General features: G+C 36.5%; 1 protein-coding gene across 2 annotated transcripts in view; it reads left to right on the top strand.

Annotated features, from left to right (window-relative positions):
• Positions 1–25,544, top strand: part of LOC131071419 (uncharacterized) — a 202,522-nt gene that overhangs the window by 33,724 nt on the left and 143,254 nt on the right. For both annotated transcript variants that reach the window (XR_009112512.2, XM_058007237.2), the window contains exon 3: positions 13,220–13,320. Coding sequence is in view for 1 of the 2 variants with exons in the window: in XM_058007237.2 (XP_057863220.2) it covers positions 13,220–13,320 (101 nt within the window). In the remaining variant the exon portion in view is untranslated. The remainder of the gene's footprint in view (positions 1–13,219; positions 13,321–25,544) is intronic.

Raw genomic sequence — 25,544 nt, forward strand, 5'->3', positions numbered from 1 at the left:
GCATAACAGCTGAAAACGGCAAAAAATACATGCATTTTTTGTTTTTCGATGTGGTTTTGGGCTGAGAAGGGGGAAACTCACTTGGAAGGGCCACACCGAGAGCCCACTATGACCTCAAGTAATCTCCTAGTTTTTTGGTCTGTCTGTCAGGATTCATATATGGAATATAACATTTAAGTATAAGTGATACTTTAAGTTATATTCCATATATACTGTCAGGATGTTTGAGAGTGGTTTCAGACCTCCAGGAGTTATAATGCAAAATCTAGTTTTTGGAGGATTCTTCAATTTTCCAGACTTAGTCAAATTTCAGGATCTTTCGACGATGCCCCTTGACCCCAACTTAGGGGCGCTGCCCCCAAACCCGCGTCGAAAAATATAGGGGGAAACTGCGCTGATGGAAGTTGGGAAAATTTAACCTCCGAGTCTGATTAGGCTCCATATGACAACATAATTAGCATTGAAGAAATCCTGGTATTATACATTTTAGAGTTGAAAGTTTGAAACTATGAGTATGAATGATGAAATTTCAAATATGATGAAAGTTTGAAACTAGTTTTAGCTAGAGCTGGGAAGAGGAAGTTGTATTTACTTTTGGTTTTACAAAAACTATTTACTATTTTGCTTCCAGCCATCAGCATTTCTCATGAGGATGCGATTTTGTAGACACTTTGCATTTAAATATATCTAGAATCAGCTTGTTTCTTTTGTGTTATCATTTATTGACTCATTGGATGCATCTTCTCATTAAATTTTGCAAAAAAATGCATTTTTTATTAAAATTAAGCGTGTTTTTATGTTGCTGAGTTTTTCGCTGAGTTTTTCCGAGTTTTCGCCGAGTTTTTTTCTCAGGGGCTTGGCGAGTCGAGCCGAGTCGCGAGTAGTTCAACTATGGTGCCAGATATTGGTATACAAACTAAAGTAAACACTTGCATAAGTGTTTACAACTTTACATAGACAACCCTTGTGTGATTGCCAAAGAGTGAAGTGTATGGCTGATTGTGATGGAAATGTTGTCATTGATGTCAAAGGAATTAGATGTCTTTGATGTCATAGACGTAAGAAGATAATTAGTACTGTCAAAGGTGATGATTTACGAATTGGATAGCTCTGATTTATACAATTAGATAGCTGTGATTTATATGAAGAAGACATCCAGAAGGCATCTCCATGATCAGATTAGTGATCAGTATTGAAGATGAACTCCATATACAAGATGTAGGTATACAGTGATCAGAGCATAGTGACTGAGAATATATACTGTATATTCTGATATATAATACTGTACATACACAGCAAGACATGACTACAACAACAAATGGCTACAGAATATATATATGTTTATATACAGCAGCATAAAGAAGACCCAGATATATATATACATATACATAGCCCGCATGACAGAGTATTTGGTTGCAGCCTTGATATCAGCAAGACTCAGATATCTATATTTCTGACTATAGATTCAGTATATATTTCTGAAAATATATTTCTTGAGTATTGATTAAGATATACATTCCTGAGTATATAAGTTCACAGTCTGGAACAAGTTCACAGTCCCAGTCTGATTACAATGGCAGAAATTTAGACAATGAGCAGTATTGGAAAAATGTTCACATACAGAAAAACGTTTTTGGTATAGTGATTAAATACAGGAAACATTTTGGGTACAGTTCAGTTGATAAAGTTCAGAAACACCTACATACAGAAAATGTTTTTTTTTTTTGGAAAAGTGATTGCATAAGAGTGAGTAACCAGAGATCTCTACATCCATAATAAAAAATAAGAGATGCACAGATTGACAAAATTCTTAGCCTTAATCCTTATTCTTTTGTGACTAAAGAATAAAAGTCACGAGTGGAACAAGAGACGGATGGAGTGTATAGTGCTGTGAATATGTGTGGAGCAAAAGGAATAAAATAAAAGAATATATTGTATGAGTTACCGTGTGTGTGCAAGACATATAGAGGGTGGAAAGAATACGTGTGAAGTAGTGATTTAATCAATACATAAATTCCAGCTAGGAATAAATAGTGTATAATGAAGTGAGAGTAAAAACAAAAGAATAAAATAATTCTGAAAGTCATAGAAGAATATAATAATGCTGTAAAAGTGCAGTGACTCAGAAAATATATTTCAGACGGTGTAAGGAATATATAATGCTGCAATAAACTTATGAAGAAGAAAAATAATTGTATTGAATATATCATGCTGATATTATAATTCTGAACGTAGAGGAGGATAATAGGTCTGAAATTATATCAGACTGAAAATATTGAGTGAAGTTATGCTAAGATTACAATACCAAAAATAAAGAGTTTTCAGCGTTATGTGAATGTGAGGAAATAAAAGAATATATATAGGAGAGATATATATGAGGACTTTTGAACACTTTATGACAGAGATAATCATACTTTGGAGCAGCATCATGAGGTAAAATTCTATGAGGAGATTGTCATCAGATTTGTGGCAGATTCATTGTCACCATATCAGCAGGTTGAAGAAAGAGTTTGTGGAAGAAAATAATATCCATCATCAGTTAGTACAGCAACATTGTAAAGGTGGAAAATCAGATTTATGTGAAGTGGGCTGGTGCTCACGAATTCTGAAGTGGGAGTTGGTGCTTCCAGTGGGTTGGTGCTCACAAATTCAGAAGTGGGAGTTGGTGCTTCCAGTGGGTAGCTGCTCACAAATTCAGATTTGGGAGTTGTTGCTTCCAATGGGTTGGTGCTCACAAAATCAGTTTCAGTAGTTGGTGCTTCCAGTGGGTTGTGTTGACGTGGCTAAAATCGCATTGCTACGACTCCATCTGACCAACGCAGAATAGAATGCTAAGTATCCTATCCTCTCTTGAGATAAGGAAATCCCTAATGCTGTTTCAATTGATCAATGGGGACGACCTCAACGTTTCGATTGTCAGGTCTTGACTGCAGGATAACTTAATGGTCGATGTGTTTTGTTGGGAGCACAAGGGGTCTTACGTTTTGCAACAAGTTGGTTTGTTGCGATTTTCGGACTGCGAAATAAAAGCGAAAAGAGAAGGGTTCAGGAAGCCTAAGGACGAGGATGATAATAGTTGATGTAGTGGGTAGACAGATTTCGAAAAACTAGTTCTTGTTTTGCCAAAGACACCCTCACAACTAGACAAGGACGGTGCAAGCTCCAAGGGATGAAGGATTTTTAGACCGGAGACACTCGTTTTAGGCACCCAATTCTGGTGCAGCCTAAAGACGAACACCTGCAGTTGAACTAAGCACGGTTTAGGTTCAAACTAACCATGCACGATGACCTACAATCAGCAGACCCCCAATGCTATGAACTAGAAATGCATCAAATACCTCTCTACACTTCACCATTAAAATCCCTGCACTCTAAAATTAACCAGCTGAAAGAAAACATGCAAACAGACTAAAACAAAGACAACAAACACCATATTTCAATGTTCATATATTTGCTTCAGCTGCCAGTACAACAATTTCTGCAACATCTCTATGCTATTCCTAAAATCTAACCTGTTCTAACTTCTAAAATCTAACTACAAAATTCGAACTAGAGTCTAACCCTTTACAAAAGAAAGGCCTCTGCCTTTTATAGAATTTACAATTTTGAATCAAAGGGCACGATTGATTGCATCCAAGGGCTGCAACCTACCATCCAGAAGCTAGCAGCCTTAACCCATGCCCATTAAACTCTCAGTCATCTATCCAACCACTATCTCAACTACCTGCAATTGTCTGGATTCAATTTGAGTCTATCCGGTAGTTGGGCATAATTGTCCACAACTGACCTGTTTCCCCTTTGTTTAAAAATATCTTGAATGGGGCCCACAGGTAGTTTTACAATAAAACAGTTTCAATTCTTAAAACTGAATTCCTAGAATTAAATCCAGCTTTATATTTTTCTTGAGAATGCATGATTGCTGCATTCAGAGTGTTCTTCGGTCTTTGGTCTCAGTGGTAGACTCTCTCACAATGAATTTTGGGCATTAGACACCTTTGTGAGATTTCAAATTCCAGCTAAAACGTCCTTATTCAATTTCGGGCCCTTTGGCCAAAATGTGAGATCTGCCTTGAGAATTTGATTTTCGGCTTAGATGAAGATATTGAGAGTTTAAGTCACTTCAAAATGTCTCCCTTTGTTATTTTTTGGCATATTAGCTGATTTTCTCTTCATTCTTCTTTCGGGTCAAATGGCCTTTGTGTTTTTCAGCCCTAGAGGTTATTTTACGAGTTTTGGTTTTTTGGTCATTTTCGCTCAAATAAGCTAAAATGCGCGAATTTGGAATCCTTGAAGTTTTTGGCCTATTAGCTTATATCGCAATTTTAACTTTGTTCTATTTTTCAGTCTTATTGAGGAAAGTCGAGTATTTTCATGGCTTTGAGAGGGAGGCATTTTGAAATTTTCGGGTAAATGAGAGGGAATTAGCAATTTCCCTTTTCCATTTTCGGGATATGAAGCCTTTTGGGCATTTTGGAGGCTTTTAATCTTTTCGGCTTACGGGGTGATATCAAGCAACTTTAGTTTTTACTTCCCATTTTTAGGCTACATCGTCATTTTGCGAATTTGGAAAACCCTAAGTCATTTTCGGCTCAATGACCATATTGCGAACTTGAACCCCAGAAGCATTTTCGGCATAAAAGACGACTTTGGTGTGATTTTGAATGATTTCTGCCTTTGTCTTCTTCTTTACAAATTTCACGATTTTCGGCTTGGACGGTTATTTTGCAAAGTTGAAACTCGCATTTCGGGCCATAAGGCCGATTTTGAGACTTTGAGTGTTATTCGGGCTAAATGCCCATTGTGCGAACTTGCAAACCTCTTATTATTTTCAGGTGCTTAGAGGATTTTGCGGGTTTACCTCACATTTCGACCTTTTGGGCCGATTTGTGAGTTCTGAGTTTTCGGCCAAAGGAGAAAGAATTCGCGATTTCGTCTTTTATGGCCATGTAGGCCGATTTCGATTGACTCCTCCTTGCTTGCCCTTAGAGTAAACTCGGCACTTATAGATGAAATGGCGCGATTTTTGGTTTTCGGCCAATATGGGGAATAATGCGATCTTTAGTTAAAATACCCCCCCTTTTGACATTTTCGGCTCACTAGCCGGTTTTGGGAACCTTCTCGTATTTCAACCTTTTAGGCCGATTTCGACTGGCTTTTGGCCTTAGAGGCTCTTCGGCTTGGAATGGCGATTTTGCTTGATGAGAGTGTCGTGATGAAATTCGGGGTTTATGAACAAACTTGTTCTAGCTTCAATTTCTTGCAGAATGTGAGAAAGTGCCGAGTTTAGGTTTTAGTCTACATTTGCAAAATGATCATAAAGGCCGAACTTCACCCTTGGTCATCTCCCGACCATTCCTATCGGGCTTCATAGGGAATTACTCAACATCCTATTCAGCCTTTGAAAGGTCGATCCTCTCCTCTTAACTGGGCAGACTGCAACTACGGGTGTCCCTGTCCAGGACGGGGATGGGTGTGAAATACGCACAACAGGTTGGTGCTAACAAACAAACGTAGGGGTTGGTTCCTCTAGTAGGTTGGTGCCTATTGTAAAAGAAGAAATATATAAAAGCATTGATTTACCGTGGTTTTCTCCCGTAAGGGTTTCCACATATATATCTTGTGTTCTACTTGTGTTCAATTTAACTAGATCACATAATGAATGTTTGGATGCAATGATAATGTTTATGAGATAAGTTATGTATTTATGATCGAAGTTGATAAAGTTTAAATTGGTAAAAGATTGTTGTTATACTTATTCATCCTCCCCCTCTTAGTATAACCGTGTGCTCTTCAGATTGAAGATAATATGGTTTACTATAGAGAGATGGGGTGAAGCATATGGATGGCTAGAGAGATGGCATGGCAAGAAACTTGTTAACTCCCTCAATCTATGAATCGATTGTTACATTACACTTCTTGAATTTGCAACACTTTAGATCATGGACATTGGGAAACACCAACTCTTTTGTTACATCATCAGAAGATAATTGCCAAAAAAGAGGAGTTTCTAGATGGTAAGAATTGGAGCTGAGGGTGATCACATAGTGGTTCTTAGGCATAGTTGGATTTGTAAAAATAATACTTTGTATAGCAATGGGTCTTTGTAAGTAGGCTGAATATTCATTAGCTTAGTTGCATAGGCCGTTTGGGTTCCTAAATAGGATGTACAATTCTTTTGCAAATAATATAGACTGTGTTTTTGTTGGTGTTATCATTTGTCGCTTTTGTGACACATAAAATATAAGTTGATCAAGAAAACCTCTATTCTAATTTGTAGGGGAAGCTCCTTGATTTAATCTAGTATAAAATCTAAAACAAAAACAAGCCCACCAATGTATTTGATATCTGGAATTTTGCATAAAGATAAAATAAGTAACCAAATTTGACCTATTTGTTATTGATCTTAGATGAGTTCGCAAACTCAGACCCGACAAACCAAATTTTTTTGTCGTAGCAAAAACTCAACGAGTAATTGGCAAGACCTAGCAACTTAAAAAATAGTTAAGTTTTTGGGAAGAACATATATTTATGGAAAATGTAGCGCTACAAAATGTACCAAATGAGTTTGGTGGAGGGTTTGGGGACAATGCCCCTAGGAAGGTCGATAAGCTACCATTTTAATAATTGTTAAAAAGCCCTAAAACTATATTTTAATAATGTTTATGCTGCATTTTTTTTTTCCCATGTTTGTGAGTTGCATGCATGGACTTGTCAAGTTTTGTTGTCACAACTTGCGAAAACTTAGCTCCTTTGATCTGCAACTTTACTCTTTAATTACTTGTTTTGTAAAAAAACTCACAAGAACTCGGCGAGTTTTCTGACTATGGCCTTAGAGGCTAGAACAAAAGTCTTTGAACTCCTATTCTCACGAATGAATTTCAGAATTTCTGACAGCTAAAATATCAACAAAATACTATCCAAAGATTAATACTGAGATTGCTCAAGTTGTCTTACTCTTAACAATTAATTCAATCTTGAAGAATATAACACGTGGAAATAAAAACACATAGAAGAAGAATGGATGAAGAAATTAATTATCACAAAACATTGAAAGCCGCTTCATGGGTTTGAAGATTGATGTCACACAATGTTGAGATAGATCTTCTTATTAACTGGATTCTTCCTTGAATGATTACAAGTTTACAACACTTGATATCGGACTTAAATGGAGACCCTTGCAGCATAAAAAAGCTTCAACTTCACATTTTCTATAAATAAAAACTTTAAATAATCTAATCTAACTTAGAACTTGAAAGATGATTTTGTAGGATATGACTGGCATCAACTTTCGTTACAATTTATGTGTAAATGACACATTTATGGGCTGTAGCTCAGCTTCTTGAAGATTCAAAATAATAAGATAATTGCTTGAAAGGAATTCTATCCATATCCTCTGAAAATAATATATAATATTACTTGCTTTTCATTTCTACTTTTCATCTTGAGCATCCATTTGAACCAAGGGCTCTGATTTCTTTATATGTCTTTAATTTGCTTTAACTAATCCTAATCTCCTCTGAAAATTAATAAATTATTGATATGTTTTATCCTGGGTATCACTTCAAATGGAGGGCTCAGATTTATCTCTTTTTCACCTTTATTTCACTTTATTGGATGTCCATCTTTCACTTGGGCCCATATACTAACTTCGGTGCAATTTTTGTTCCTCACTTTATCTTGGCAAGAAAAATATGCTATATTGGTGTCCAAAAGAACTTAGGCGTCCAATTGTTTCTTTAACTTGATCTTAGCATCTTTAAGCATAGTAATCTGATTCTCTGTGTATTTGTTTATGTGGATGCCAAGTTTCAATTACTTTAATTTTGGTTGTCATCAAGGATTTTCCCCAATGATCATTAAATTGGGGATTTGGACTTCTTAACACCAAATTGGCAATCATTGGAGATTTTCTCCGATGGATGCCAAATCCAGGATTTGGACCACTTAACATCAAATTGGCGCTCATCAGATATTTTCCCTGATAGATGCCAATTCAAAGATTTTGACCACTTAATGTGAAATTGGTGCTCATTATGGATCTTCCACAATGGATGCCAAATGGGAAATTTCATGCCTTGAACACTCAAAACAACAATTCCCAAAGGCCTACTTTAGAAAGTTACAAAGCAAAGCAATCAACATAAACAAACAAAATAAAGTTATCAACATCAACAAGACATGGAGAAAGTCACTGAGCAAGGAATCCCAAAGGCCTACATTGGAAATAATAGAGAATTACCTGCTCTAACATCACTTATAACTATTTTCAATCCCAGAGAAATTTTGAATGGCATGGTTGGTATAGAGATAAAGGTCAAAATGATGGAAATGCCACAACAAAAGGCTTTAAAGTCTAAAATCTCTTTCATAGCTCAAGCTTCCTAGAGCTAATGGATTTTCAACAGATTCCTATTAAACCTTTTGTGAGCTTATAAAAAAATGATGTAATCCTAGTAGAGCTCTAAAATCTTGGAGAAATAAGAAGATGTGAGTGCTAATAAAGTCAACCAGTCTGATATTCATCCCTAAAATAGCTAAGGCCATAAATTTGGAACATTATTGACCAAATGGGCTAGGTCACATGATCTATAGAATCATCTTCAAACTTATTGTCTCAAAGATGGAGATGAAGCTGCATCTTCAAAAGTATATCAGGAACACAATCAACTTTTATTCCAGGAAGACAGATAGCAAGCACTATTTTAGCAATCTGATTAACACTCCACTCAAGCCAAATGGTATAGCTGGCTTAGATTCTTCTTTAAGCTAAATATTTGAAAGGGATTTTGACAAAAGCAAGTGGAGATATCTATTCAAAATGACAAAGCCTTAGGCAAACAGTTTGTGGAATGTGTCATGAGCTGTGTCAGCATCCTGATTTCTCTATATTCCTTAATTAATAGAAAGTAGAATTTTTCAAGACAAAAGCAGATTTAGGAGGGTGAGATCCCTTAAGTTGATAGCTCTTTATTGCATTGCAGAAAATTTTCTTAAATCCCTAGCCGAAAATCGAAATACTAAAAAAATACACGGGCTTCCATCTTGAAATGAGGGAAATAGATATACAGGAAAACAAGTTGCAGATGATACCATTCTTTGCTGAACAAGCAATATGATAGAAGTAAAAGAAACTGAAACTCTGTTACAATACTAAAAATGGGACAAACGATCAATGAGGGCAAGTCTAACATTATATTTGTTAAGGTCCCTATCAAAAAGCATACGAATATACCTACTCCTAGGATTTGGAGAATGCATGCTTCTGATGAAATAAATGGGTTTCTGATTTATATGAAGGCAAATAACATAGCTATGGATGACTGTAATGTCCCCATTTCAAAATAGGATTTAATATTAAATAATAATAATAAATTAAAACATAAAATAGTAAAAATATAATATAATATAATTAAAATGTATTTAAGTTAATGAATGGTCAAAAGGCTTGGATGAAGAGTTCCAACTCTCTCAAACATGAGATATAAGAGGGAGAAGAGATCATTTAAAATGCGGTAAGGAGGGAAGAAATGAATGCAGCATGTGAATCAAGGAAGGATTAATGGAAGAAGAAAGGAATGGGAAGTAGATAAGGAAGTAGCTCTTCCAAAGGGCAAGAATTATGAAGGTTTGTACTATTTCAAAGGGTGCAAATTGTGATAGGTTGTGTCTCTTGCCAAAGGGCGGGCATGTTGAAGAGATGTGACCTCTTCCTCACATGGGAAGATATAAAGGGAAGAAGGTTGATTTGAGGAAGAGAGGCAAGGGAGATCAATTCGGAGAATAATATATTATTCTCGAAGCCAGCAATGAGAAGTGGTGACTCAATTGTTATGAAAGGTGGTGCCTCAATTTCTATGAAAGGTGGTGAGTCTTCCCCCAATAAAGTATAAAGGAGAGATCATTCCAAGCATTCAAGGATCACTTAGTCACCTATCAATTATCTATTCAACAATCACTTAGTCCTCACTCACCAATACCTAAAATCATCCAATCAAAGGAATTTATTAAATCAATCAATCAACCATACAAATATCAACTGAATAAATCAGATTTGGCTTTACATAAGATATTGACATACACAGCAGTTTGATCCAATTGTGTAGTGTGGTATGAGTTCTCTATATATATGGCATAGTGAATATTGTATATATATATCTGCAGTCATTAATGATGCATTGCTGTTTAGACTCCTTAAAATAGCATAGTAAATATTAATTGTATCTGCTTGTTACTGTTTCATGATATGCTGTGGTTTGTCTATTTAATATATGTAGAATACATGCATAATACTGAATTCTTTATATGTTCTGAATGATTATTAAAGTCAGCCATAGTAGAGGAAATGAGGGATTACTAGAGGGGTACAGTGATGGGGTACTCTTCTAGGAACACCACCACATGGTGGTGACCAAATGGTCCCATGAGGCCAAGGGGGTACAAAGGGTACTGCCTTTGAGCTTAGAAGATATGGGCTTCCGGGGCACGGGCTTTTGGGGCACTTTGTTGTGAATACACCTCATCCCTCTATCATGATGAGTTAACACACCAAGAAGTTCAATCATAGGAAGTGGGAAACGGATGGCAATATGAAGGGGAATGATTTGGCCAAGAGGGATGGTATATCCGTTCTTGGGTCTAGGTTAGAGGATCTCTAAGGCACCTTATTGAGTCACCTTATTCTAGCTCTCCTATGGGTGAGCTTCCACAAACATATTTAAGATATCTTATGATTAAGTTGATATTTCTGCTATATGCCATAGTGATTCAGAAGATCTGTTTTATGAATTATTGTTGTAAATAGTTTCTAACCTGTTTTGTAGGGTCTCAATCAGATGAAAGATATCTCTATCCCTGCCCTTGTTCATTTGGAAATTGTGATTTGGGGCTAGATTAGGGCATTCACAAATAGGGGACATTACAATGACTAAGTGAATGGATTGCAACAAAAATCCATAGAATTGGACTACAAAATGGTTTTGCTTGGCAGAAAAGTCCAACTAACAATATTTGTTATGTGGTTGGTGTGCATGCATTTATTGCCTTTTTTCTAAATACCACACAGTGTTTGAGGACAACTAGTGGGAATCGAAAGTAAATTTCTTTGGCAAAGGACATAATAAACTTTCAAACCACCTCCTGTTGCATGGGAAGGCATGTGGAAAGAAAGGTTACATGGGAAGCCTCTGCCTTTTCCTTGCATTGCTGTTCCCAACGGTTTTCCAGTGCACAGGGATGTAGGGGATGACCCCTGGCTTTCAAAATTTTGGGGATGTGTTCCTGATATGCCAAAAAATGTCAGATGTTCCAAGTTTTTTAATAACCCTCTCAACTGCCCTAGGGTTTTCTAAATTGTCCCCATGGAAATTTGGCTTTTGTGTTTTTTCATTTGTATCTCTTTTGGTAACAGTGTGCCTATTTGTAAGGTTTCTGGCTTGAATGCTAATTTCCAGTTAGGAATGATGTTTTTCAGGAGATCCATGTGCTTGAAGAGGAAATAGGACGTTCTCGCGTTGGTTCAACTAATAAATCAGATGCATATGCATAATTGTGGAATCAATAAATTTGAAGTAATGATAGATCTATAATTCTGTTGTTTTGAACTTCAATTTAACTGCTATTTGTGTTCAAATTGTCAGCAACAACCATTCTAATATGCAGTGTGGAAGGCCTCCACTACCAGTGAACATGGAGCAGCTTCTAGATTTTCTGCACCATGTTCATTGAGATTCAGTTCATCACTCCTTCTAGAGTACGTTTAGCTTTCTACATAGGGTTTTTTGTGCTCATGGTTTCAACGAATTTAGACACCCTGCTAAGAAATATAATGAAATAGGGGATGCTGTGAAAGGAAATACGATGATGATTGCATGTTTGTGCCATTTGTTGATATAAATGAAATTTATAATGAAATCAACAAATATTTCTCGCTGCTATACTTGAAACAATGAACACTGAACATTGAATCGCAATTACTATTTATTATATGTGTGTCTAGACTTGAATCTAGATGTCAACTAAAGCTAAACTTGTTAAATTTCCATATATATATAATTTTATGCTGCCAAATTTTACTACTGCCCTTAAAAAAGTGCCTCCATATTTCTGCCTCTCAAATTTGTATGCCATTCCTGTCCTAGAAATGCCTTACAACCCTTGCAATGAAAGTAACATGGAGTCTACAAATCAACTCTTCAATTAATTGGGCACAAATCATCAAGATCAAGCATCTGAAAGAACCTTTTAAGTACCCATGATCATAGTTTTCAAACTCTGCCAGTACTCTCTGAGTTGCCAAGTACTCTCTGTTTTTTTTGCCCCGTGAGTTTTTACAAGTTTAACTTGTGAGCTTTTATAGACATAGGGAAAATGTGGATAAAAATGCCTACATAGGTAAAACATTGGTTGAAATGTGTTTTTCACGTGATTTTTTGGCTATAAAACCATGCATTTTCTCTTTTGAGATGTCAATTTTTAATTTAATACATTTTGTAATTGAGGTTTGCAAAAAAAATATGTTTTTTTAAGAAATTTTGATTTTTAGTACTTTTTAAGCTGCCGAGTTTTTGCAGAGTCAAAAATTTTGGGCTTTCTGAGTACTCTCCTAGTCTGAGTCTGCAAACTATGCCTAGATCACTAGATGGAAAGCACAACAGATACACACATGACATTGATAATTATTATTTTATACACACTACCCCATTTTGCTAAATTTGCCTTGTTCTTTTAACTTAGATATTATTCTATGGGACTAATAATTACCTTTACTCAAACGTGGTGTTTTAGCTTAGATAGTAGACCTGCAAGCTGTTGTTTTGGTCATGCATGAATCTTTGAAGGAGTACTGATCTTATACTTTCGCACATTTAATGTTATTTATAGATATAACTAGAAGTACTTATAACTTGTGGATATAATTACAAGTACTTAGAACTGAAATGAAATAAGCATATTTTGAAATATAAGGCTAGGAATAAGTCAAAATCTGCAGGAGCATGTTACAATTTTACAAATGAATGACCTTATGCCCGATTATTCAATTTGACAACTGTTTCTTGCGATTAAATAAATAAACCTTCAGCTGGGAAGGCTCAATGGCTTTCTTAAATGGATCACTTTATGTCTGATTATTCACTTACACAATTGGTGCACTTAAAACAAATAAAAGTCTTCAGCTGGGTCCACACAATTTGCTAACTTACTTATGGTTGGTAATGCCTAGGTGTCTGATGATTTCAGTACAACTTTTACACATATAGTCTTGCCAGATGATCTTGGGATTCAAACTCATAATGTTCAGCCTTTCATGCTTCTTTTGCCAAGGTATGGTGCCTGTCAGGACTTACATTCGATCTCATCAAAATCAATTTTTTTTAGAATATTTTTGTTCAAGAACATTTAAGAAATATAGGAAAAACTACAAGTTTCCAATTTAAAAATGTTTAGCTTTCTGTCAGCAGTGAGCCTCTGATATTGAGGTGCCTACGATATTGAGGTCATATTTACTTTTTTCTTGTAACCGTCACTATTGCTTTGTGTTGCACTGATAGTGAGCTCTGTTTCATGTGAATGTTTTACTGGTCCATTCTGATCAAATGAATGTATTTCTGTAGATGGCAAGGAAATTTGATTGAGTTTGAAATATGCTAAAGGAAAGTGATAGGTGATTTTATTTTGCCAGATTTGGTGAACTTGACTTTGTCCAACCTTGATCAACTCTTGATGGATTCTGAACTTGTAAGAAAGTAAGAATTCAAAGAAGTAAGCCAAATAGGAAAGGCTGTTTTTAAGCTGTTTAGTCACTTCATATGCATGCTCTTCTGGATGAATCAGACATATCGCCACTTTTTTTAGCTTTTTAGTATTGTTTGTAAAATAAAGGAACTTCTGTTTTCTGCAGGTACTCAATATTATAGTCATTGATATATCAAACATTGTTGTTTCTTTCATACTTGTTTGCAGAATGGCTCTTTACTAAGAAGAGTCATGCTACTCAGGCTAGATTTCATATATCCAACACAATGAAAAAATGACATCCGTAAAGTTTATAAATTGTTCAATTTCAAAATACTCTATTATAATACCTTATCTCAATACAATTTTTGAATCCAATGTCAAAAAACTTATTTAATTTTAAAATAGATATGTACATCTAGTACCCTTTTTCAAACTCAAGGGGGCGTATGTCGAATTTGACTATCTTACTTATAAGAGCTTATGTAAGGTAGTATGGGATTTATAAGGTCATTGTGTGTAATTGCATGCAGGAAAGCATACATACACACACTCTCCAGCTTACATGTATGATACATATATATTTTAGTATAGATTATTAAATACCAAATGGTATATAAGAAATAGGAAATAGAGTTCTCTTTTGATCACATAATTATGTACAATACTCATGCATCGGTCCCACATCTTATGGTGATTATGCTCCATAGCCATATGCACAATACACTATATAGCAAGATGGATGCAATGGTTGGGGAATATCTCTTTTATGTTGAAACAACTTGTATAATAGAATATAAATTAGTGCTCATTGTAGTACATCACTCTCTGCTCTTGTACATCACAACATTGTTACTCCCTATGTCACAAGATTTGAGTTTGTGTTTGGCGACAACAAATTTAAGGTTACTCCTCAGTTGATTGTGGATGCGATTGGTTTAGAGTATGATGGCCTGAGAATTGTGAAGAAAAGCTTGGGGAATTATCAGAGCTTCATTGACAAATTTTTCGAAGAACGTGAACAACTGGAGTGCCTGCCTCTGCAATAGAGCATAGAAAAGGGTGCTTTTCCTCCCTTGCATCAAGGCTTGATTATGGTCTTGTATAAGTATGTCTTGGCCATTAATCCACATGGCAATTCTATTGTGAAATTTTTTGAGAATTCCCAGCCACCTACCCCTTCTGTAAGAATTGAACTTCTTGAAAGTAAGCCTCACTCTTGAAATGGACGTACCTCTTCGGGTAAGAAAAAAGACAACAAGAATCGGGTTGTTTCCCCTGATGTCTTGGAAAATGAGCTCGTGAAAGTGACCCCGAAAAAGAGAAAACCCTCACCTTTTTTCGCAGGTCTTCCAAATTGAATAAGATTGATCAGACAGGCCTAAAAACTAAGGGGTGACTATTGATTTAGTTGATGACCAAGAAATTGACAAGGGTGGTGATAAAAACACGCAAGAAAATGTTTCTTGGTCTGCCTTGTCGAGGGGTCGAAGGTTGGCCCGTTTGGCTAAAGTGGCCTCAAATGATAAAGGGGTTGATGTTAAGGGTAAAAAATGGCAGTTGAAGAGAAAGATGATGTCTTGTCCTCAGAAGAAGAGTTTATTCTTGTGAGGACCAGGAACAAGAGATGGATGAGGAGGAAATGCACGAGGTAACAATACTGATGAGAAAGATAAAACAAAGGTAAAGGAAGATATGGAGACTGATGAAGATGGTGGCCAATTTGAGAATAATAAAATCCAGTTTGAGGATAATGTGGAGGAAAAGCATAATAATGTTAATATTACTGAGGGTTCAAAGTGCAGCTAGCTGATCTTCATGTCAGGATGGCTGATATAGAGTCAAAATTTGATGGGAGCTATGATAAACACGATTAAAGAAATGGAGCAAGCTATTGGTTATTTAATCTCCATTATCGAAGGTATAATGAAAAGGCCATTATGGGAATTGTCTGTCAAGCTAAAGTTAGGAAACAACTGAAGAAGAAAGGTCAGAGCTCTGAAGAGAAGAAAGCTGGAACAAGCAAGAGCAAAATGGGCAAAGCAGGATGGAAGGAGTCTTTTGCTGCACTTCAGAAGGATTGGGATCTTATGACTGCTCCCAAAAACTAATGTTTCTCTTTTGTCTCTTGTTATGCTCGTTTACAAACATATAGTTTTCTGGTCATGGCTTGTGTGCCTCAATTATTATAGTTCTCATAGTTATAGTTTCTCCAACTATACTTTAGACTGCTTTTTGATTATGTTTAAGTGGAGTATCTGATGGGTCTGTGGTTGTTTAACCTGCTTCTTTTTTTCAGCTGTTCTTGGGCTTTCATTGCTGTTTCCATTGGGGCTTTTATGATCTAGTTCTGCTGGGTTTTTATGGGATTAGGGCCCTTACCCTACTTATATAATCAAAAAAATTCTTTATTCTTTGGGTTATGTTCTTATCCTTTGCATTTTTAGCTGTTGATTTTATCCTTTACGCATAGGTCTTTTGTAAATTTTATTAAGGAGACATTTGTTCTTTGTTAATATCAAATATTTTGGTAATCATTTTGTGATTTTATTTTTCGTGATATGGTATTCGAGTTAAGATAAAGCCTTGAGATACATGATAACAGATCATCTTAGGGATTGCTACCAGCAGTGATGGATTGAGGAATCGTTGGTAAAACTCAAAACGTGCCAAAATTACATCGTATGGTATAGTACAACGTTCTATGGATCAAGCTAGGAAAGGAAAATTGCAGATTTTACTTTGAAGAATTTTTTGGGTGGATTTATAAAAAATTCATGCTAGGTTCTTGCTGTAGAAAAAGGGTTTTCTTGTAGGGAATTGCCCTAGGTTTCCTAATATAAATCATGATTGTTTGTTAAAAATTGCATTGAGGTTTTTTTTTACGTTACCCAGGGATGCATCCCCAGGTCTAAATATCTCGTCCCCGTCCCAGGGATGAGCAGGGGATGTGAGGGCAGCAGTGTACTTTGTTTTTTTTGTATTTTCATATTGTAGTTGAAAATGAAAGTATACGGCAGTAGTGTAGCCTTTGGACTTTTTGTATGTTATTTTTTTAATATCACATGTATATTGACAATGAATTCTGAATTATTAATGTATATTGAGTATTGACAATGAATTTTGAACACAAATGTTGTGTGTTGTCATATGCATGCTATATCCATTTTTTCATATGAATATAATGTATATTTGCATGCTTTATCCATGTTTTCATACGAATATTAAAAATTTCCCTATATATCTTAAATTTCCCCTATATTTTATATAGCCATCCCCTAGCCGTCCCTAAAATTGGCAAAAAAATTTGCCTTCCTGGAACCTTGTCACCCCATCTTGGAAACCTAGGGTAATGTAGTTTTTTTTTTGCGTTTAAGGGCCATTTTTTTCACAAGTTGCATGCCATTTTTCTACATCTTCTAGTTGCAAGACAAGGTTTATACAACCCGCAATAAATTTCCCAAGTTATTTTGGTGATTCTTGTAACAAATCGTGGGTCTTTTTGACTTTTTTTTGCACATCTGTAACAAGCTAGGGCATGCCCGACAAGGTTTTGAAAAAATTCTCAGAGTTTTCCCTTCATTTTTTAATTTTTTTCAGAAAACGTTGGCAACTAAGGTTTTCGCTGAATTTTCCTAATTTTTTCCACAATTTTCTTGTTCATTTTTGATGATTTTTTTGATAAAATCGTGGGTGTTGTTTGTAGCTAGGGTTTTCAAAAGGTTTTCCTAATTTTTTTTGGTAATCTTTCAAGATAGTAAGGTTTTTTTAGTTTTCTGTATTTTCAGATTGCAGGAGGTATGGCTTCATTATCCAACATCATGTTGTAAGGCAACCAATGCTTCACTAGTAAGAATTACAATAGTTGACAACAACGCATGTTCACGTTCTTCAGCTATGAGTGCTTCAACAAGATTGTCCATGGTATTGACATTTGGCCAACAATTGCGGCTAAGACCAGGACAAGTTTGATGAGTAAGTCGTAATGCTGATCAAGTTATTAGTTATAGATGAAATGCTTCCATATGTTTAAATAGGCAAAATCTTTGTCTCGATATGGAAGCACATGCAAGATCTACGCAAGACATAAGATAAAGGTAGGGCCTTCTTCCTAAAAAATATATTTTTTTAAATGATGATAGATGAGATGTCTTAGCAAGATCATTTGATGAAGATCAAAGATGTTTGAGATCAATTGGAAGCCATAGGTCACAAGACGAAAGAAGTTATGGTTGTCATAATGTTGAAAAGCTTACAATGGACATAGGAACATTTCATTGAGACACTCAATATCAGATCTACAACTATTGATTTGAAGTTCAAGGATTTGTGCGACAGGCCTTTGCAATAGGACAAATGGAACTAACAGTTTTGTAGAAATAGTGATACATTGAGTGTGGAACAAGCCTTTGCAGCCAAGGCCAAGGGCAAGGCAATGTCCTTGAAAAGAAAGGTCAAGGGAATAATGAAGATACTTCCAAGAATCTAAAAGTTATTACATGTTACTGTTGTGGTAAATTTGGTCATATGAAAAAGCATTGCAAGAAGAGGCTCGCTAAAAAGACATTCAACCTAGGAGGGTCTCCACCTAAGGCTTTGAACAAAAGGAGTCAACCATCTATGCTTTCATGACCAAAAGATCAACAAATCTGTCAAAGTCTTCTATGTGGTATATAGATTTTAGATCATCTCAACATTTCACTCACAGGAAAGATAGGTTCATGGAGTATATTATCACTTATGGTAGGATTTTTTTTTTTTTTTTTCAATGTGTACTATGTTTTGAGAATGGACCTTAATTTTCTTTTAGGGAGTCGGATTATGCACCATTGTCCCAATTTGGATGACATATTTAGCAAATATAAATGCTATATTGTTGACAAGGAATCCAAGGAAAGCATTTTTGTTGGGATCAAAGATCATGGTTCGTATCGACTTGTCGATTCTAGTGAGTTTCAAGAGTGTGCATTAGCAACCAAGAGTGTGCTAGATATCAGTACACTATGGCATTAGTGGTATAGGCATCTCAACCGTACTTCTGTCAATTGGCGTAGGAGAATTTGGTAGAAAGCTTACATGACATACACAATAGAAATCGGGTGTTTGTGGAGCTTGCCAAGTAGAGAAGCAGCATAAGTCTTGGTTTTTAGGTGGATAGGCTTGGAGAGCCTTGAGTGTACAATTGGTTAATGTTGATGTTTGAGGATCTATGTTACCTCAAGTTTCCAGGACGAGGGGACGGGTTTCTGGGATGGAATTTTTTTTTTTGGCCATTTTTGGGGACAGAGGGGACAATTATACATAACATAGAGAAAATTTAAAATATATAGTAAAATTTGAAATATATTCATTTGATAACATTGATAAATCTGCTCTAATGAAGGTCAGAGCCTTAAGCATTCAGTTTTCTGTCATTCTGATTTATATCAGTTTATGGTATTGTTAGCTTCCTTGTTCTCTGTAAACAAAGAAAGGTCTGTAACTCACTTTAGAATTGGGAATAAGGTGTAACAGCAGTTAAGTTTCAAAGTATAGTCCACTTCTCAGTTGAGGTTTGATCTTTAATACATGTGTGTATGCACAATCAGCTCATTGTATACAGCTGTCATTAAGAATTTGGTAATGTCACTCATTTATGATTCTCTATGAATTTTAAACATTGCAAGTGTAATTTGAAATCATTGTCATTAATTGTTAATTTTGAAAGCATTGCATTGTGGAGCTATGGAATCACTGCAAATTTGAAAACACAACTTGCAAACAAGTCCTCTTTATATTCAGAAGTATGCCAACTATTTGACAAATCGTTTGAGATTAAAAGAGAAAAACAATTGTATCAAACAGGGTGGCATCTTATCAAGGCCCAAAGGAGGTGATAATCTGCTATAATGAATCAGGGCCTTAAGCATTCAGTTTTCTGTCTTTCTGATTTATATCAGTTTATGTTATTTGTTAGCTTTCTTGTTCTTTGTAAATAAAGGTATGTCTATATTTCACTTCAAAATTGGGAATAAGGTACAATAGCAGTTAAGTTTCAAAGTATAGTCCATTTTCGTGACAATTTTTTTAACATTTCGGTGAGTTTTGTTTTTTAAAAAATGTTGCAAAATATGGGGGCCATTTGGCCGTCCCCGAGATAGTTGGGAGACATCTAAGACGTACACGGCTGTCCGTTAGACGACTGACCACCCCCCCTTGGGCGTCTCCCACGTTTTTGTGTATTGGGGATGTTTCCACCAAAAATCAGATTTTTGGGGATGGCAAGGGGACATTTCCTGCCGTCCCCCCGTCCCTGGGCCGTTTCCTTTTCCAAAACAGTTGGAATTCTCTAGGAAACGCATCCCTGGGTTACACTGTTGTGGACCAATGATTATATGGCATTGGTCATTGGTGCCATGTATTTTTTTGTGTTTGTTGATGATTTTAGCAGGAAAATGTCAGTGTTTTTATTAAAATCAAAATCAGGTGTTAAAGGAATTTCAAAAGTTCATTAGTAAAGAAAGATTTAGGATGGGACTTTGTAACCCTTAGATCTGATAAAAGGAGCTGTATAATGTTCAAATGAGTTCATTGACTTTTGTGTTGCACACGATATCAAACATCAACACACAACACCCCATACTCTGCAACAGAATGGAGTACTTGAGAGAAGGAACCGTATTATTATGGAGATGGATTAGTGTATGTTGGAGAACAAAAGTGTTCCTAAGAATTATTTTTCTTAGGCAGTTTACATTGCAGTTTGTCTTCTCAACAAGTCTCCAATATAGGCTGTGGAGTAGAAGACCCTAGGGGAAGCTTGGTCTGAGAGGAAATTGAAGGCGAGTCATCTTAAAGTTTTCAATTCTACAACATATGTAATTTTATATGCAAAGAGAATCAAGTTGGGCTTGAAGAGTTTGAAGTTGATGCTAACAGGGTATCATGACAATCATAAAGCGTACAGGCTGTTTGATATTGACGTTGATAGCTTGACATTCAGTAGGGATGTTGTGATTGAAGAAGAGGTTGAGCCTTTTGAGCTCTCTTCAAAGATTAAGAGTACTAAAGATCAGCCTTTGTAGGGTAAAACCTCAAGTATCAAATTTCCATTAGCTCAGTTGAAGGGGTGGACTTTGATGATTTTGAGCATGTGGAATCTCTCAGTAATGTAATAGTTCCAAAAGATTTTTTTTTTAGGAGAACTTGGATCAACACTCAAATGATAGATTTTGGTAGCCCAAGTCATCATTTGGCTGGAGATATTTCTCAAAAAAGATAAAAATGGTGGAAAAAACTCGTTGGTGATGTTCGAGATAATGAAATGATTGAGGGTAGATCATGTAGAGGCAAGAGCAAGTAGAACATATTTAACTTTTCTCTTGTGGCTAACATTCAGGAAATTCAGGAGCCATAGGTGTTTGAGGAAGACAAAGATAAACATGAATTGGAAAAGGCTATGGAAACCAAACATTAGAGTCTTATGGAAAATAAGACTTGGGTTCTTTTAGATCTTACACTAGGGAAGAAATCCATTGGTTGTAAATGGGTTTACAAAGTCAAGTACATTGTTGTTGGTATGCTTGACAACTACAAAGCATGGTTGTTGCAAAAGGGTTCTCCCAAAAAGAAGGTATTTGTTAAGTTTTAAGATCAGATTAGATAACACAATAATTCACACAAATGCACAGATATTATCCTGGGAAAACCTTCCTCTTGAAGGTGAAAAACCCAGCAATTAAATATGTCTTTATTATCTCAATTATGTCAAGAGGCTTTACAAAGTATTTGCTTCACTCTTGAAGCTATATATGAACGACAACAATTCAATATAGAGAATATACGATCTCTTATAGAGAATATACGATCTGCAATAAAGAATCGGAATTCCTTAGTTGATGCTCAACCTGCTGCTCAACGAACTGCTGAAGAATACTTTTGAACTGCAAGTAGGGAGAACACGATCTGCTTGAATTTCTTAATCGATGCCTTCAAAGAGAGAGAGGATCGAACTATATATACCCGTTCATGAATGATGCCAATCAACACGATTCCTCCAAGGGTCGGCAATCATGTCTCTTCATTGGAGATTAGTTATACTTTAATCAACACGTGTTTAAGTTAAACATAGGTCACGTCTTAATAGCCACGTATTCTAATCCAATGAGTGGCTGATTACACTTAAACATTTTTATAACCACAAATATCGGCGAGCCCATAAGACGATGCAAATATAAATTGATCCACAAAATGTCTAAGACCGAAATTGGATTTGTGTTGATGTGTATTTTGTACACGACCAAACACAGAATAAAATACCCAGAGGTATCTTATTCTCTCTTGAGTAAAGTTTCCGAATGCTGAAGATATCTCAAAAAGGATCAATCAGAAGAACTTCAAGGTTCTGTTATGTAGGATCTCTACTCGTGGATAAGGTCTTTGTGGTACGATGTGATTTTGCTGGAATCACAAGGGGACTTACACCCGATGATTTGAACGTCTGATTTGCTTTAAATATTACTGGAACACAAGATTTCACTAGCCTAGATTTTCCAAAAAAGGAAAAAAGGATGAGGGCGAGGGAAGGATCTAATTCTGACACTAAGAATGTAGGAGCAATGAATAACCTTTGATGAAATTCTAACTAAGTATTGTTTTGACATCCCAGGACCATCTCCACAAGGTTAGTCCGATCTTCGAAGGAAAGCTTTATGATGTTTAGATCATCGCTATAGGCCTAGACACCATCAGGCTGATGCATATCAGTGAAGAAGCGACAATTGAAGTTAAGCTTAAGCTAAATGATTCTAGTTGACTACACAAGGCAAGTCTGCAATCAACAAACTGCTAGTAGTATGGATAAACAAATTTCACCATCAATCAAACACATTTCTTCCATTCATCTAATAACATGAAATCAAGTCTGAGAAGTATAAAGACGATGCAAATTGTTGAATCGACCCATAGATTTCACCATTTCTTCAATGAAGTTTACAAGTCTTTTACAACAACATCTTGGCAACAATCCTTGCCTTCTCTTTCTATTCTACTCTAATTGCTATTCTATCAACTGACTATTCACTATTAGCTAACTATTCACCTTCTAACTACTGACTAACTATTCTTAGCCTTTACAAATGAGGAGCCAGGGCTTATATAGCGCTCACAATACAATTAAATGGCCCAAATCAATTTGAGATCAATGGCCGAGATTTTTACAATAAAAACCCTAATTAGGGTTTGTTACAACAAACTCAATTCTGGCCAATGAAATAATTGCATTATTTGGACACATGTCTTCCTTGGAATATTCAACCAATGGATAATCGGGGTAGGTACATCGAAGTTTGTGTCATCTTTGATGAGTCAGGTACATTGAATTTGGACACGCTGAGGTGGACCAATCCAACTAGAGGAATGATGACTGGGACGCCACCTTGTCTGACACTTGCAACTTGGTTGATGTTCAATTTGATGAGGCTGAGAAGCTAACTTTAATTAACTCTTCAGAAACTATCTACTTCTCCAATGGACCCTTGCTTTAACCTCCTTTGTCTTTGATGTGCAGGATGGATGGTGCACCTTTCCTTCAAATGTTGGACTGGAAGAGGTCGTCCTTGATGATGCTAGACCGGAAAAGGTTGTTCCTAATGATGTTGGACTGGAGAAGGTCGTCCTTGATGATGCTAGACCGGAAAAGGTCGTTCCTGATGATGCTGGACTGGAGAAGGTCGTCCTTGATGATGCTAGACCGGAAAAGGTCGTCCCTGTCCTGGCCTGATCTTCCTTCATCTGCAAAACAAACCAACAGATGATTAAGGACACATAATAAATTTATTCTAACATAGCATTTTCTTCCTTAAATCATCAACAAGAAGACATCAAAATGAAGTTTGTTCAAGATTCTTTCCAGGGACAGGCCCTATAAGAATTTCGCCCTGGACCCTCTGGAAGGGTCAGGAGCGAAATTTGCATTCCTGGCCAAATTAGACCTCTTTTCAACATTACCTCACAACCTACACTTTGCCTAGCCCAAACAAGGTGAAGAATAGGCTTCCCCAAGGATTTCGCCCTGGACCCTTTGGAAGGGTCAGGAGCGATTTTCTTGATTAGGCCTCAATTACCCCATTTTTTCACTCCATAATCTTCTAGAAGGTGAGCATATGCTTGTTTTAGTCCAACAAAGTCTAGGGATCCATCCTTTTAGCTTCTCACATGGGCAAATTAGGTGATAATGAGAATTTCGCTCTGGACCCTTTGGAAGGGTCAGGAGCAAAATTCCTTCTTTAGGCTTCATTCTACACTTCCTTTACCTCAATTCATCTTGCAAGGCTTAAATAACCTCCCTCCAGTCTTTTCATGCCTTAGGAATCAAAATCTTGTCTTGACACAAAGGGGAAATAGTGATTTAGATGAATTTCGCTCTGGACCCTTTGGAAGGGTCAGGAGCGAAATTCACTTTTTGCCCGTCTATTCACACTAAATTTCACTTTCTTCACTTCACTTCATCTTCACTTCATCTGGACTCCGTCACATTGAACCCATTTCCCAACTTGCCAATATTGGTTTGATCTTCACAAGGCCTAAAAGGTCAAATTCGCTCAAAAACCTAGCCAGGGACAGGACCTATCCAGAATTTCGCTCTGGACCCTTTGGAAGGGTCAAGAGTGAAATTCCAATTTTAGCTCAAAATTCACACTTTTGATGGTCAAACATCTTTCCAAGGCATTCCAAATAATTTTTCTCACCCTAGTCTAGGCTTGACTTAGCACAAAATTTGGATAAAAGGATGGTTTTAGTGTTTTTCGCTCTGGACCCTTTGGAAGGGTCAGTAGCAAATTTCTTGTTTTGAGCTCATTTCTTCATATTTGGAGACCAAAATCCATTCAAGGGCAATCTCAAGGGCTTCTATCATCTTTGTCCAGGCCTGGCTTGGTCTAAATGTGAAAGGAATAGGTGGATTTTAGAATTTCGCTCTGGACCCTTTAGAAGGGTCAGGAGCGAAATTCTTGATTTGGCTCGATTCCTTCAATTTCAATGTTTCCTAGCAACTTGAAGTTACTCCTAAAGACTTCTTCCATCCCAATTCACTTTAGTTTGCAATTGTCTTGTCACAAGTTTGGAAAAAAGGTGGTTTTGGTGAAATTTCGCCTTGGACCCTTTGGAAGGGTTAGGAGCGAATTTCTTAATTTAGGCTTATTCCTCCATCATTTCAAGTTCAATTCACCTCAAAAGGCTAGAAAACACTTCTCCTCTCACATCCAACCCAAGTTTGACTTGATTTTGCAAGGGAATATAGGTGGTTGAAGAATTTTCGCCCTAGACCCTTTGGAAGGGTCAGTAGAGATTTTCATCATTTGGCTCAATTCCTTCAATCTTGATAATCATTGGCAATTTGGAGTCATTCCTAAGGCCTTCTTTAATCATGATCCACACTAGATTTGGCATGAAACTAAGGGAAAAGATAGGTTTTGCACAATTTCGCCCTGGACCCTCTGGAAGGGTCAGGAGCGAATTTCCCTTTCTAGACCAAAATCATCATTCTTTCAATCCCAATCTTCTTTGCAAGGTAAAACCTCCTCTCTCTTCGCCTTAGGAACAAGGTCGAAGCTCAAGCAAGGTTAAAAATATAGGCTTGTAAGGAATTTCGCTCTGGACCCTTTGGATGGGTCAGGAGCAAAATTTCCTTACTTGGCTAAAACACTCATTCCTTAACTCTTTCAAACATTCCCAAAGGCCACAACATGTTCATTCTCCCTTTCAACATGCCTTGGACATCAAAATTTGGTCGAACAAGGAAGGGAAAGAGGTCTAAGTAGATTTTCGCCCTAGAC

The sequence above is a fragment of the Cryptomeria japonica genome, chromosome 6 (assembly GCF_030272615.1).
Source record: "Cryptomeria japonica chromosome 6, Sugi_1.0, whole genome shotgun sequence".
Lineage (NCBI taxonomy): Eukaryota > Viridiplantae > Streptophyta > Pinopsida > Cupressales > Cupressaceae > Cryptomeria > Cryptomeria japonica.